The sequence below is a fragment of the Balaenoptera acutorostrata genome, chromosome 2 (genome assembly GCF_949987535.1).
Source record: "Balaenoptera acutorostrata chromosome 2, mBalAcu1.1, whole genome shotgun sequence".
Taxonomy (NCBI): Eukaryota; Metazoa; Chordata; class Mammalia; order Artiodactyla; family Balaenopteridae; genus Balaenoptera; species Balaenoptera acutorostrata.
Window position 1 is genome coordinate 167,604,998 of NC_080065.1, and position 15,531 is coordinate 167,620,528.

Consider the following 15,531-nt stretch of genomic DNA (forward strand, 5'->3'; position numbering starts at 1 on the left):
TGCAGCACAGGGACCCCACCAACAGGACCTGTGGTTACCGAGGATGATACACCCCAGTGAAGACAGGCCAAGAAAAGCTGAGATCAGCAAGTCCGTGGGTTTCACCTCCTGGGCAGGGACGGCTTTGCTGTGGGGAGGGCCCGAACCTCTGTTTAGGAAAGAGAGGGAGATGGGGTCAGGGTGAGCCGGGTAGGCCCTGCAATGCCTGAGTGCTGGGGTCTGACAGTGGGAAAGGAGGGAGCCATGAGATTGAAGAGGAAGCCCAGGCGCCGGTCTTGGTGACCCAGTGGTTGTTGGTGGGACACAGGGAGAGAGAGCCCTTGTGGGGACACTTTAGATCTGGGGGCTGGCAGGACCTCTAGGGGAGGCACGGAGATGTAACCTTGGATCCCAGGCAGTGGTTTGGTGAGGCAAGGGTGGTCAGTGTGTGGCCCCTCTGTACCTCAGAATCCTGGGAAGCTGTGTTTTAAATGTACACGTCACCTAGACCTACCAAAGTAGTCTCCATGTAATCCAGTCCCACAGGTGCCCCAAATCTCTCCCTCTCCCCCCTCCCACACACACTCACTGGAGTTAGAATCTCCCAGAGTGGGTGTCCAGCCAGGCCTGCGGTTCCTAAGCTAAGTTCAGATGATGATGGAAACCAGAATGGGGTGAAAACTGCCCAGTGATTTGAGAACCAGGCTTGGGATAAAGCCCTGGGGACACTGATAAATATAAGGACAGAAGGGGCTATAGACAGCAACTGATTTAGAAAAACCACTGAGTGTAACTTCCCTATTCAAGAAAAGTGGTGTTCACCTCACTGCCATGCCAGGAGAAGCCTCACTCACGCCCAGAGATGCGGTTTGGAGTTATTAAACTCAGCATTCACTCCCAACTCCACATATGGGAGTTGACACCCACAGCTTAAAATAAGTGTCTCTTCCCTGTTAAAGGCAGTTGTTACAAGTGGGATGCATCTAGTGTTGCCTTTTCTTTGGGCTTTGTTGGTAAATCATTCCAAAGTCCATTTGGAAAAGGATGAAATGAAATGTCGAGTATACAGGTTCATTTGACATCCGTAGATGGTTAAGATCCTTTCAGCAGGACTGGAAAACGCCTTAAAGATTTTGTTTCATAACATCAGAGAAAATTCAGAAAGAAGGATACAGAGGTAAGGTGCCTGTGTTTCCTTCATGGAATTGTGCTTTTTTTTTTTTTTTTACTGTCCTGCAAAGCAGCAGGAAAAGCAAAGCATGCCAGTTCCCACAACCAGGGAGAAGGGTTTCTCCCACAGGGGCCGTGTCCCCAACTGGCCAGCTTCTATCACTCCTCTGGAAGTCAAGTCAGGAGGTTTGCCCTCTTTCTTAGGGGTGCCCTGAAAGATCCCAAAAGACTGAGCCTTGAAGAAGAGAGTCCAGTGGGTCCTCACCAGACATGGGGTAAAAGCAGTCACCTGTGTTCTCCAGAGCTGCGTCCCACCAGCCTTCAGTGACCACGGAGGGGAGGCGATGCCGCCGGTCTCGACTGCTAAAAGGACACGTCTGCCCAAGACTTGGTTCTAATGGTCTCACGAGGCCCTGGGGTGGGCCCCAGTCTGTAACCTGGGACTTATCTGGGGTTTTGCCTCGCAGTTCCACCATAGCTCAAGCCACTTTTTTCTTCACTCTGACTTGGGGAAGGGGGAAGATAATTTATGACAAACAAAAAACAAAGAAACGTTGAACTTCATACAAACCTGAGAATTAAAGTTTCAGAAGGATTCAGTGCAGTTGGAGTCACTCAGACCTGTCCCAGGCTTTCCTGGTCCCTCCCAGTGACTCTTCCACATGCACATACACAAAAAGACGGAGGTTTGAGGTGACACAGACCCAGCTTGGCAGCCTGAAAGGAGTGACTTTCTCAGAAACAACAGGCCTGGGGAAGCATTGCTGGTGGCTCAGAGGCAGCTGCCAGAGCATGCATGCCCAAGCCAAGGGTGGCGTCCAGCTCAGCTGTAAGCACCTTTACAAACCACACACATTCTTCTTCTGTGGAAAAGCCAAGAGCTGGAGGATGTCATTAGCACCTTCTTCTCAGCTGCAGTGGGCCCTTGATCCCCTGGGACACAGCTTCTAGGGTCCCCCCCTCGTTTAATGCTGGGCTGAAACAGCTCATTTGTCACCAGCCCACTTGGGCAGGCATGTGTGTAAGGAAGGGGCATGCCGGTCATCTGGCAAGTCTGACTGGCCTTCATCAGCTCCTTACCCCTCAGCGGATTATCACCCTCTCTCTCCAGCTCTCTTTACAGCTATTAGTTACAGATGAATGTTCTGAGCTATTTTTTACAAATTTAACCCAACACAAAGTGACCTCTAATTTGCTCTTAGAATTATCCTTCATCCATAATTTGGTCCAAGGGTATTTACACTATGTGATATTAAAGGAGTTTTCTAGTGACTGGGCGGTACTGAGCCAAGATGTTTGTGGAATACAAAAGATGTGGGGTAGGTAGACTATCACACCTCAGGCCATTTCTTTCCCAGGTGAGTAAGCTGTTCCTAAGCAGAAAGGCTAACTGCCTACTGCTTACTGCCACTGCATCCCACGTGGACCAGGTCAGTAGGTGCGGCCAGTGCCAGAGTCCCAGCTCCTTTGCTGGGTGCCCAGCCTGAGACGACACGTGCCATCCTAGAGAGAAGTGGAGAGGGCACTATGTCTGTTCATCCCCTAGCAACCCAGGCCTGTCTTGCTGACCCAGCTGGATGAGGGGCACCCTCGGACCATGCTTGGGGCCAGAATCTGGTGTCTTAAGCTGAGAATGGAAAGCAGGGTCTACTTCTGAGCAGCAAGGCTCTGGCTAAGGAAACTTGACCAGTGTGATTACAGAAACAGGAAAAGACTCCAAGCTAGGACATGCTATTTGGAATATGGGGAACACCATCACCTAATAGAACAATCCTGTTCCTGTACAAGAGAAGGAGTTGGTCCAAGTCCTAGGCCACATATGTCACAATTGTTTTTTTACCTTCAGTAGCTTTTATACTCATATCAAAGTTACTGCTTTCATATTTAGGTCACTCAAAGAGTTCCTCTTACTCTGGGTTCCTGCTAACTATGCACAACCTCTCAGAGGGTGGGTTACAAAACTATTTTTCTAACTGTAGCAAAGGTAATTTGGGGTGGGGGAGGCTTGGGATATACCTAAATGTAGCTAATGACATTGTCCACCTTGAGGGATGAAAGGGAAACTGCACTTAAATTTAATTCACCATTGGATAGCTTGTGCCGTAAAGAACACACAGCAAATATCCAAGAAGCAAAATTGATCATTAGCTTAATTTGGGGGTTCACTATAGGGGGGTTACTTTGTCTAGAACACAGGCACCTGCAAGTAGAATGTGAGCTGACTTCTTGGCACTCAGATCTTAGCCCTTTGAAATGTATGGTTGATGTAAGTATAATTAAGTAGTAAAATTGTATGGTATATACCTATATTCCAATAGTGTATACCTGTATGTGTGGGATTTGCTAATATAACCATTTCAATAAAAACCTATTGAAAAAGATGCATTGGCCACATGGAGTACTGTTGGTGGTAACCTGTATCAGTGAGGACTCTTGGTTGCAAATGTCAGAAACCCCAACCCAAACTGGCTTAAGCCAAAGAGAAGTATAGGGTCTCACAAAAGCTTAAATGCCATGGGTATGCTTACGTCACTTATAGCATGGTTTGGCCCTCAAACACTGACACCAGGACACATTTGCTAGACTTGCTTCCTCCAAGTAAACTGCATTCTCAGGCTCAGAGAGGTCGTAGCCCCATCAGCACAAGAGCTGGTTTACTTCCCCAGGGGACCAGAATGGCATCTCCTTGACCCTGATTGGCTTGGTTGGAAGCACATGGATATCACCGAACCACTATGGTCACAGAGGTAGAATGTGCCATTAGCTAAGGCCAACATGGGCTCTACTTCTGCAGCCCAGGAGTGCATTCAGCTTCGCCTGAAAGATAGGAGCTGAGAGTTGTAAGGTGTGGTTGCCACAGCAAAATCATGATGCTGCACAGGAAGAAAAGGATGTTGGGGCAAAAACAGCAAATGTCCAATACATGTAGAATAGAGTTGGAACCTTAAAGGTCTGGACATTAATATTACCTCTGCCACTTATTAGTATGAAATTGGCAAATCACTTCACCTGTCTGGATTTCAGTTTTATCTCTTTAATATGGATCTTAAAACAAGGGTAAATGAGTGGGGATTGGATTTAAAATAATGAAAGTAGCCTTAATATCATATATCCAATAACAGTCTAGTATCTAGAATATATAAATAACTCTTACTGCTCAACAATCAGAAAGACAACCGGGGTTTCCTTGGTGGCACAGTGGTTAAGAATCTGCCTGCCAATGCAGGGGACACGGGTTCGAGCCCTGGTCCGGGAAGATCCCACATGCGGTGGAGCAACTAAGCCCGTGTGCCACAACTACTGAGCCTGTGCTCTAGAGCCCGCGAGCCACAACTACTGAGCCCACGTGCCACAACTACTGAAGCCCACTCACCTAGAGCCCGTGCTCCGCAACAAGAGAAGCCACCGCAATGAGAAGCCCGCGCACTGCAGCGGAGTAGCCCCCACTCAACGCAATGAGAGATAAGCCCACGCAGCAACAAAGACCCAACCAGCCAACAATAAATAAATTTATAAAAAACAAACAAACAAACAAAAAAACACCTTAAGCCTCCAGGGATGATTCTAAAGTGCCCCCTTCCCTCTGGCCTCCTGCCGGATTCTGGCGGCCTCAGGCCAGATCCTGCATCCCAATTAGCCCTGGATATTCTGGATTCATGCCTATTGCCCCAGACGGCACTAACTGCTCCCTCTTTCACTCAAAAGGGTCAATGTTTGGACTGTGAGGCGGTCGACCCCTACAGGCCAGCACTGGGAGAGCGGAGATCCACATCCCCAGCCTCCCTTTGCTGCCCGCCCCATGCCCGTTCAGAAGACCCTGCTGGCCCCAGGGCAGGCCCTGCCCCCGACCCCAAGACCACTCAGCCTCAGTGACCCCATCTATCAAGTGAGGGACTGCACTGCTTTCTGAGGACCCTGCCAGCCTCAGGGCTTCCTGACAACCTGTCCTGGGCTCCCGGAGGTTCTCTTCGTCTTAGGCCCAAGTGCCAAAATTGAGTTACCACAATCAACTAACCCTTTTCCAGCCACCCTTTCCAATGTTAACAACGCACTGGCTTGCCCTGAACAATCAGCCAAAACTGTATCTCCAAATGCTGTTTCTCTACATTTTCCCCGCAAACCCTGGATGGGTTTTTACAAAAGGTCAGAAGCCCTGCTATCTGTGGACCGTGGACTCAACCATTCCGGCCAGAGGCCCGTTGCCCCGGCACCTGGCCGCTCCTCCTAGATGAGGCTGCAGCGCAGGGGCCTGCAGCGAGAAGGGCGAAAGGGAAACGGACACGGCCGGGCTAAGCCGGCCAGTGGCCCGAGAACTGGGCGGGTGGGTGGGGCCGGGTGGGGAGAGCGGAGCGCCCAGCGAGCCCGAAGGGCCCGCTGGTCCCGGCGGCCGCCAGGGGGCGCTGCCCGCTCGCCTCGCCCCGCCCCGCCCGCTCGGCTCCGCGCGGCGACTGCGGCGGCGCTTCCGCCTGGCCGGCCACGGCCCGGTGTGAACGGCGCCGCGATGTGGCTGGGCCCGGAGGAGGTGCTGGTGGCCAACGCGCTGTGGGTGACGGAGCGGGCCAACCCCTTCTTCGTGCTGCAGCGGCGCCGGGGCCACGGCAAGGGCGGCGGCCTCACGGGTGAGAGGCGCGCGGCGGCCGGGCCTGTGGGCGCCGCAGCGGGGCGGGCGAGGATGGGGGCGCCGGGCTGCGGGGCCCAGGACGAGCGGCCCAGGACAGGCCCAGCCTCGGCGCGTCACTGCGGACGCGCACGTCAGCGCGTGCGGCGGCGGCCTGGGGGCGCGAGGCCGGCACTGAGTTGGGGGGTGGGAGGTAGGAACGCGAACCCCGGGTGGGAGGCAGGGACGGGGTGGGGTGGTGCGAGGTGAGGACGGGGCCAGGGACTCGAGGAAGACAGATGCGCTTGCGTTAGGAGGCGGGTGGGGAGACTTCGGTCAACCAGGGCAGCCAAGAGAAGGCTGGAGGCCGCCTCTGCCCGGACTCGCTGCCCGTGAGCTTCCCGGTGCTCAGCGGAGGCGTGTGCAGCTTCCTGGAAGGGGATTTCACAGCTGAAAGTCCGCGAGATCTTCCGGTCCCCTGCTTCTGCTTTAGTTTCTCCAAGTGCCTCTGAGGAGGGGTCAAGTGACACAAGCATTCGTTTTCTTCTGCCTCCTTCATTCCCAACTCACCAAAGAATTGCCTTTTCAGCAAGATCAGAGTTCCTCCCAGCTGCTGCTGGCCTCAGCCCCCATCCCTCCAGCTTCTCCTCACCCACCTTTCCTGCTTCTTGGTGCGTTGGAGCTGCAGACCGAGGCTTAGCCGAATCACCAGTATATGTGTTCCAGTGAACCAGCCAAGGTGCCTCTTTGCCCATCTGGGTACTACACAGGACTAGACCAGACAGGCACCTCCTGGAGTGTGTGGCATTTGGGATCCAGGGGATGCCTACTGGGCATTCCCTCTATGGGTGTTGTCCCAGGTCCCTCATGCTCCAGGACCTGCCCCAGGCACTCCCAAGCAGACCTGGGTCAGTCTTAGGGCCAGACCAGTGCCTGCGCTCCTTGGGTGGCCCATTGTTGCCATTTAGGACCTCAGGCCCAATGTTGACAGGTCTTCCAGTTATCAAGAGAATTTTCTGTGAAATGTCCTAATTTTCAACATTAGCAGCTAATGCAGTCCTACCAGATGCAGATAGAAGCTTCCCATAGGAGAGCTCTTCCGTCAGTCTTTCCTGGGCCACACCTCCAGATGTGGAAGAGACTGTACCATTCCCAAGAAACCTGTTCCCTTCGGTGCCTTGAGCTCCCTCCCAAGGGCCTCCAGAATCACAGGAGCCAGTGCTGGACCTGCCTCCTGGACTAGGCTGTTCAGTGGAGGTTAGACAGCAGCCCCTCTGGAGAGACTGACCAGTGGTCAACCTTGAAGCCCATGTAGAAAAGCAATGCTTGGGCGACCAGTATCTTTGGTTGCAGCAGCATACCGTTGTGTCAGATTTCAGTGCTTGTTCTGTGCTCTGTTTCTCCGCAGATCATCTCAGCAGGTGGGTGGGTCCCTCTGTGCTCAGCTTTCCTGTACAGAGAAGGCCCTTTCTACCACACTCATCTCTCCATGTCCCCCAGGGCAGAGCTCCCCAGGTCCCCCCTGGTAACCACACCTTGAACTCTCTGCTCCAGCTAGGTTTGGTGAGTCCTGGCATGGCCTCTGGCATGGCCTCCCCTGTGCCATCATGGACATCGGGGCTTCCTGACCGCTGTCTCCCTGGGGGAGGAACAGTTAGTGATGTGCTTTTATTCAAGCTGTCTTTTAAGAACAGATACCAGGGCTTCCCTGGTGGCGCAGTGGTTGAGAATCTGCCTGCCAATGCAGGGGACACGGGTTCGAGCCCCGGTCTGGGAAGATCCCACATGCCGTGGAGCCACTGGGCCCGTGAGCCACAACTACTGAGCGTGCGCGTCTGGAGCCTGTGCTCCGCAACAAGAGAGGCCGCGATAGTGAGAGGCCCGCGCACCGCGATGAAGAGTGACCCCCGCTCGCCGCAACTGGAAAAAGCCCTCACACAGAAACGAAGACCCAACACAGCCATAAAGAAATAAGTAAATTAAAAAAAAAAAAAAAAAAAAAAACAGATACCAACCTAGATTCTTCGTTGAAGAGTGTGATGAGATGGCCTGCCCATTAAAAAGTTTTCAAGTCTTGCAATGTGGATATGCCAACAATAGAGGAATTAAAATAACATTTCTGAGACCAGAAGAGAAACCTCAACACAAACAGTAAAAAGCAGTTTATTCCAAACACTGATAAGGCTTGAATATGCCACTTTAACTGCAATTTAGAGAGGCATTTTGGAACATTTCAGTAAAACAAGGGAGAGATTACAGACTCCTGACTTGGATGTATGTGAAGAGTACCTTCTTTTGTAACTGGTTATTTTATTTATTAGCGACTGGAGGGGGGAAAAATCAAATTAAAAATGGAATATAAAACAGAAGTGTTAAAATCGAGCAATAAAATCAATAGAAATTATTCTGATATCAACAGGAAAATGGTAACAAAATATTTTCGGGTCATACCAAAAGTAGCACTTCATGAAAAGGAAAAAATAAGTTTCAAATAGGAACAATGGACAGGCTTTTATGTAGCTGGGTAATTCAATTAATGAAGAAGAATGAATCGAATAGTGGTAAAAGGTAGACATTTCCTCTAATTTATTGGGGAAATAGTGACATTGCCAAATGTCGATGACATTGTGATGAGAAGGAAAACTTGAAATGCCCTAAAATGCTTCAGTTCAGAGATGGAAAAAACAAAACAAAACGGGATCGGTGTTTTCCTAAATTGGACAATTCTAAAAATTTGCATGTTCTTTTTATTCATGACTTTTGAGGCTACATTATCTTCCTGTCGTTGATGTGGAAAATGATGTTACAAAATCATCGTCTTATGAAAAAGGCATCAGAGTACACAGCCAAAAAGGCCGCACATGTCAGACAAACATGTCTTAAGAGATGTGTCTGGCAATTAATGAAACATATTATATTATTTTTCTGGATTTTGTGATATTTGTAGTATTGTTGTTTTGTTTTTAATTGTCATTGTTGTACTTTCTCATTCTGAAGAAATACTTGTCTTCAAACCTGATTTTGTATTTTTCTTGAAGAGGGCCTCCCAGATCATCTAAGCTTTGGGCCCCGTAAAACATGAATCTGCCCCTGCCTGCAAGTGTTTCTGAGTCAGGAGGACAAGCAGAAGCTTCCAGGAAGAAGTGGGAGGGGATTTTTTGATAGGGATCAGACACTGGCTGAAGGCCTTTGAGGAAAAAGAAGTAATTTAGTGGACCAGGGTAATGTAAGTTGTTTCACCCTCTGGGCTGGGGCTTTGGGGGCAGTGCTACCCTCATGGCTGCCTCCAGCCAGGCCCAGCTCTCAGCGCAGCCCTCCCTCACCCTCCCCTCTCTCTGCCCTGTCGCCAGGTCTTCTCGTGGGCACCCTGGATGTGGTGCTGGACTCGAGCGCCCGGGTGGCCCCTTACCGCATCCTGCACCAGACCCAGGACTCGCAGGTCTACTGGACAGTGGCGTGCGGTAGGTGCCCTGAATCACGAGGGGTGCTGGGCAGGGCCTGCCCCAGAGAGGGAAGGGGACGCAGCCTGCATTCCTGCACTGGACATGGCCCACTGAGAACCTGACGCTGCCCCTTGTTCAGACAGCACAGCCCAGGCCAGCATCCAGCTTAGGAAGGCAGCTCAGCTGTGCACAGATGCAGGGCAAGCGGACATGGGCCCCACGAAGCCCTGCGTGCCTCTCTGAGGGCTTGGCCTTGGGCAGTGTCCATGTTCTCCTGCTAACCTTTTCTCAAGGTGGATACAGCCGATCATTATTCATGGACTACATATATTTTAATTCACCTACTCACTAAAAGTGATCTGTAAACCCCAAAATCAATACTTGTGGTACTTTTGGGGTCATTTGTGGACCTCTGTGGAAATGTGTGTCTGCAGAGCAATGAAAAATTTGAGTCACCAGACAGACAGGTTCCCAGCTGAGGTGGAACAAGGCATCCTTCTGCCTTCTTGTTCCAGCTCTCAAACCATAAACACGTCTCCTTTTAGAAGTCTAAGCACCATGCTTTTCACATTTTGTGTTATCTGTTGGTGACTTTGCTGTTTAAAATGGCCCCAGGTATAGTGCTGAAGTGCTGTGTGGTGTTTTTAAGCGCGGGAAGCTGTGATGTGCTTTATGGAGAAATACGAGTTAGATGAGCTTCCTTCAGGCATGAGTTACAGTGCTTCTGGCTGTGAGTTCAATGCTAGGGTATTAAAAATACATATTAAATGAGGTGTCTTTAAGCAGAAAGACATATAAGGCAAAGTAGTGTATTGATCGGTTGGTGAAAATGTTGTGACCAGAGGCTCGCACGAACTTAGCCCTGTAGCTCCCCTGGGAGCAGTACTGGCAAATGCAGTGTTCCAGGAGACTTTGTAGAACATAACCACCGTGAATAACGAGAATCGCCGGTAGCTGTCCTCCTCGGAGGACACACCCACCCTCCCAAGAGTCCAGGAGGGAGTCCCCTTTCAGCTGGACCAGCCTGGCTGAGGTCCCTGGGATAAAACAGCAGTCATAGCTGGCACTCAGACAGCACTTCCTGCATGCCAGACATGTGAACCTCCCAACAACTCCAGAAGGTGGAACTTTGATTTTCCCCATTTTGAACATGAGGAAACTGTGGCCCAGAGGGGTTAAGTCACCTGCCCAAAGTCACACAGAACCACAGATCAGACCCAGAGCACCTGTTCGTGTCCACTGTGCTGAAAATCTCTCTGTGCTAGAAGCCACAGTGTCACTGTCCCCCAGGATAATGGTTTTCCTTGGAGACCTGAGAAGAGGTGTTGGGAGTGTTCACAGCTGGACTCCAGCTTGGGAGGCTGGGGGAGAGGTCAAGGGGTGAAGGCACCAGGGTGCCCAGAGTGGGGCGCTCGCAGGAGAGAGGCTTCCTGTGTGGTAGGGCCCAGGGCAGTTGGTGTGTGCCTGGGCTAAGATGAGACGCTTCACTCTAAAATGGGCCCTTGAGATGTTCATCTTTGTCTCAAGGTGTTCCTTCTCAGGAAGCAGGTGGAGAGGGGCAGTGGCAGTGAGAGCAGCCTCTCTGTGGGGAGAGAGGAGTGTGGCTACTCTGGGGGGCCTTGTGGGAACCCCATTGGTGGCATCAGGGCCTGCTGCTGGGGAGGGACCCAGCTGCACTGTGGAGCCCCTGCCCTGGTCAGGCCCCTGTGCTCATCTGCTCATGCCTCTCTGTTTTTACCCACCACCTCTCTTCAGCTCTCCAAAAGCAGACACCTACTGACACCTGCCACTGAATCTCCACTCCTTAGACTGCCATTAAAGGACTTTTCAGGGTCTGCCTGCCTTCATTTCTGTCTTCCTCCCCCCACCAGCTCACACCTGGCCTTCGGCCAGGCAAGACACTTGCAGGGCCTGAGGTTCTTAACCGTACCTGTCCTGGCTGGTGTACCTACAGCGTCGCCCCACGTCCACTTTACCTCCTCCTGCTCTGTTGAGTACCTACGCAGATGGTACATCCTGTGGAAAACCTCCCCAGATTCCCCAGACTCCTGTACCTACCCTTCTCCCTCCTCTAGGCTTGCCATGTCTCCACCGGCACTTTTGCACTGAAGGCTCGCTGGCTCTCCCGCTAGGCCAGCAATTCTTGAGGGTGTGGGCAGGTTCTGCAGCTGGGCAGCCTGGATCAGCGTTATGGTGTGGTCACTTCCCAGCTCGGTGACCTTGGGCAACGTACTCAGCCTCTCTGTGCCTCAGCTTCATCCTATAAAATGAAAATAACTGTACCTGTCTCCAGGGTGCTCTTAGAATCAAATAAGATAATCCATAAAAAGTTCTGGAAAACAGAAATAGCACTTAATAATTTGATTAGCTATTATATTTTTTATTCCCAGTACCTAGCATAGAGATGGCATAGTTTCAGTGTTTACTTAGTGCTAAATGAAGATTGAGTTGCTTTTAACTAATAATTCTTTTAAGTGAATATATGTAAATATTTATAATTAAAGTGCAGACAGATCCACACAGGCATTGTGGACAAAATTCCTCTGTTTTAGGCTGCCAGGAACATGTGTGTAAGAGGGTTGCATCACATGCAAATCCAACTTCCAAATTCAAATGTGGGTTCTTGGCAAAAAGAGCAAGAAAGAAAGAACTTCCTTCACCTAGCAACTAGACCTTGGCCTCTGTGCACTAGGGAAAGGAGGCCATAATAGATACACAAAGAAAAATGAAAACAAAAATAATTTATGGATGATTTAGCGACTTCCAGAGGTAATTTATATTTATAGTTATCTATTGTTATGATTATCACTGTTAGTTGTATGATTCTGGGTTTAATCATTTTCACATGGGCATCCTCCCACAGACCCATGGGAGAGGGTCTTTCTGTGGAATTGCTTGTTAGGGTGGTGAGCCTCTTGGGTAAATGTAAAGAAACAAACAAATAGACCCTAACCAAGTCAGGCTGGACTGTGACATGTGACAGAGCAATGAGCAGATGCCTGGGCCAGAGGAGATGACAGGGACCAGCTCAGCCTGGCCAGGGCGGGGTCAGAGCTGAGTCTTCAGCTGTTGGAAAAGTTGTAGCCAGGCAGTGAAGGATTGGGTGACCAGGGATCGGGCGCCCAGCAAAAAAATGTCTGTGGTCCACAGTCATGTCGGACTCATGTCTCTGCTAACGCTCCCTCCATGCCAAGTGTGTGGGCCTTCCATGGTCACAGAAGCAGCTGGACCTTCTGGGTGCTTGCAGTCCACAGACTGTCCCACCCCAGGATGCTGAAAAGGAAGCAGAGCCTTCACTCCTTTTCTTATTCTTGTGTTAATTCATTCAGAGAAGAGTTCTTAAGTGCAAAAACCCCATGCCAGACACATGAAAAACCCCAAAAAGTGGGGTGCCAGAGGGGCAGGGGAAGCCAGGCCCGGCAGGGACTTCCCTCATCCCTTCAATTCTCCTCCTGGGGCCCCTTTTCCCAATTCCCTGATGGGGGCAGAGAAAACAGCTGCCTCACTCTTTGGGAGTGGCGATGGGCTGCCTCTCTGAGTTCTCCCGTTTCCACTGGGCCTACAGTGCCCACAAGGACGCCTCCCTGAGGAGGACAGGGACCCCCTCCCAGGTGGGGCAGACACTGGGGGCCAGCCAGACACTGAAAGGGTCAGACAGGGGTTCCTGGAAGAGACGGGATCCACGTTGGGTTGTGAACTGGGATGAGGAGGAGGAGGCAAAGACCTGGGTGGGGCATCTGGCTTCAGAGAGAGGGATGGGCACCTCTGGCCCAGCAGGAGACCAGCCAGCCAGGGGCCTGGAGTCCTCCAGGAAGCTCCAGCTGCCATCTGTGGATGCCTAAATTCTCAGGAGAGCCACAGTCACCTATACCAAGTCTGACTGTGTCTGGCTAATCACCTGTACGTGGAAGACCACATTAAGTCCTTTTATCTCGAAGAAAAGTAAGTAAGCAAACCTGCAAATGTATAGACTATTTCTGGTAGGACACAGAGGAAACTAGCAGTCACTCTTAACTCTGGGCATTAGAGGGAAATTGAGGCTTTATTTTCCTCATGACTCTGTAATTCTATCTGAATTTTTTTATTTTGTGTTTTTATCAGGACCATTTATGACTTCTGTCATATACATAAAGAAGGAAAGAGTAAGCAGCTCAAAGATTGTAGTCACTTTGGTATAGCAAATTAGGTCACCCATTTTAATCTCTCTTGAGTTTATGTTTAAGGCCTGGTGATTTTATGATTTTCCTTTTCTTTATGCCACCAAACCTCCCTAGGTTCTTCCCGCAAAGAGATCACAAAACACTGGGAATGGCTGGAAAATAACTTACTCCAGACACTGTCCATCTTTGACAATGAGGAAGATATCACCACCTTCGTCAAGGGCAAGATACACGTAAGATTCGCTTTCCACTACTGGTTCTCACTCCCTTTTCTGGGCTACCAGCGTTCACCTTTGTCATCTTCTATAACTTTCAGACAACACCATGTAGTTCTTTCCCCCATTAAACAGAGATGGAAACGAAGGGTCTGATCTTCTTCTTTTAGTGTTGAAAGGGGCAGTTGAACTCATTGTATACAGGCCCCATCTACTGGCCAGCCACCGGAGTTTAAGCTTAGCTGAGAGTTTCCATTCCCTGCAAAGGGCCTCAGCAAATATGCAGATACACAACTCTGATAGCCAGTTCTTGGCCAACAGAGGAAGAAGTTGGAAATGACAGGATAATTTAAAGTATATTTCTATTATAAAACTAATGTTACTTCAGAATGCACAGACACTTTGACCCAGCAATTCCATTCCTTGGAATTTACGCTACAGAGTATTCATATGTCCAGAATGATGTATGTATCAGGATGTTCTCTGCAACACTGTTAGCAAAAAGGCTGGAAACAATGCCTCCCAGTCCCAAGGTAAGAGGGGAAGCAGCTGTTCTTTCCTCTGCAAGTTGAGCACGCTCATACTTGCTAACATAGCATTTATTATTTTCTTTAGAGTACTGGGCTGAGCACTTTATATTCAGGGGACTTGGTCAGTCATATGTGGTATTCTTAGTGGAATATTTTACAGCTAGCAAAATAATTTTTAAGATTGTGGCAGTGTGTGAAAACTTAGCACAGTGATGTTTAGATTGTTTCCTCTTTAGGTAATAATTACATAATGAGCATTTATCTGAGTGTGTGTGTGTGTGTGTGTGTGTGTGTGTGTGTGTGTGTGTCTTTTTCTTTCTGTTGGATTATTGCCTTGGGTTAGATTCCTCAGAGGGCAGTTACCAGGTCAAAGTTTCATGATGCAAATTTACGTTGGGCAAGCCCTTGTGACTTCATTATGCCAGAACCTCCTAGACCTGGGCAGATGACACCAAGAGTTCCTCAGCAGTTCTCTGTGTACCTTGGGGTTCAGGGTGGGACCTGTGTTGCCTTTCTAGTTCCAGGAAAATAGACAAAGAGAACAGAGGCAAGTCTTCACTCTCCTAATGAGCCAGCTGGGCAATAATAATAATAACAGCAACATTATGGAATGCTTCCATTACGCCAGGCCCAAACAAACTAACCAACAAAACAGAATAAAGTTCTAGATGAGTCAAAGGAAAAAATGGAAATTAGAAAATATTGAGGGAATCCCCAGGCCATCCAGTGGTTAGGACTTGGCACTTTCACTGCTGGGGCCCAGGTTCAATCCCTGGTCAGGAAACTAAGATCCTGTAAGATGCGAGGCCACAAAAAAAAAAAAAAAAAAAAAAACTGAGAACTGGACAATTATGGAAATACTACTGTTTATCAGAATTTGTGAGATGTAGCAAAAGCAGCACACAGAAGGAAATTTAAAGCCTTACATTTTATGTTTTATAATGTGAGGAAAAGAAGAAAGGGTGGAAATTAATGAGCCAGGTGTCCAATTCAGTAAGTTAGAACGCCAGAGAAACCAGGAAATTAGAAAGAAGGAAATATAGTTATCACAAAAAAATTACTATTCGCTGAAGGCTCAGATTATAGTTAGCAGTTTTTTAGCAATAAAGTATCTTTTAATTAAGATAGGTACCTTATTTTTTTAGACATAATGCTATTGCATATTTAATATACTACAGTATAGTGTAGACGTAACTTCTATATGCACTTGGAAACCAAAAAATTTGTGACTTGCTTTAATGCGATATTTGCTTTATTGCTATGGTTCAGAACCAAACCTGCAGTATCTTCAGGGTATGCCTGTAACAAAGGGAAGAAGTTAATTCCTTAGAAAATAAAGGAATGATACAGAAAAGCAACAGATGTAAAAAACATCTGTCCAAAAACAGATGTAAAATATAAACAAACCTGTGGCAAAAGTGATCCAGGACAAAAGAA

General features: G+C 49.2%; 1 protein-coding gene across 5 annotated transcripts in view; it reads left to right on the top strand.

Moving 5' to 3' along the window:
* Window positions 1-5,577: 5,577 nt before the first annotated feature.
* The window catches only part of TBC1D9B (TBC1 domain family member 9B), a 44,621-nt gene continuing 34,667 nt past the window's right edge, over window positions 5,578-15,531 (top strand). For all 5 annotated transcript variants that reach the window (XM_057540614.1, XM_057540615.1, XM_057540616.1 and 2 more), the window contains exons 1-3: window positions 5,578-5,768; window positions 9,097-9,207; window positions 13,464-13,582. In XM_057540614.1, coding sequence (XP_057396597.1) covers window positions 5,651-5,768; window positions 9,097-9,207; window positions 13,464-13,582 — 348 coding nt within the window. In that variant the 5' untranslated portion in view covers window positions 5,578-5,650. The remainder of the gene's footprint in view (window positions 5,769-9,096; window positions 9,208-13,463; window positions 13,583-15,531) is intronic.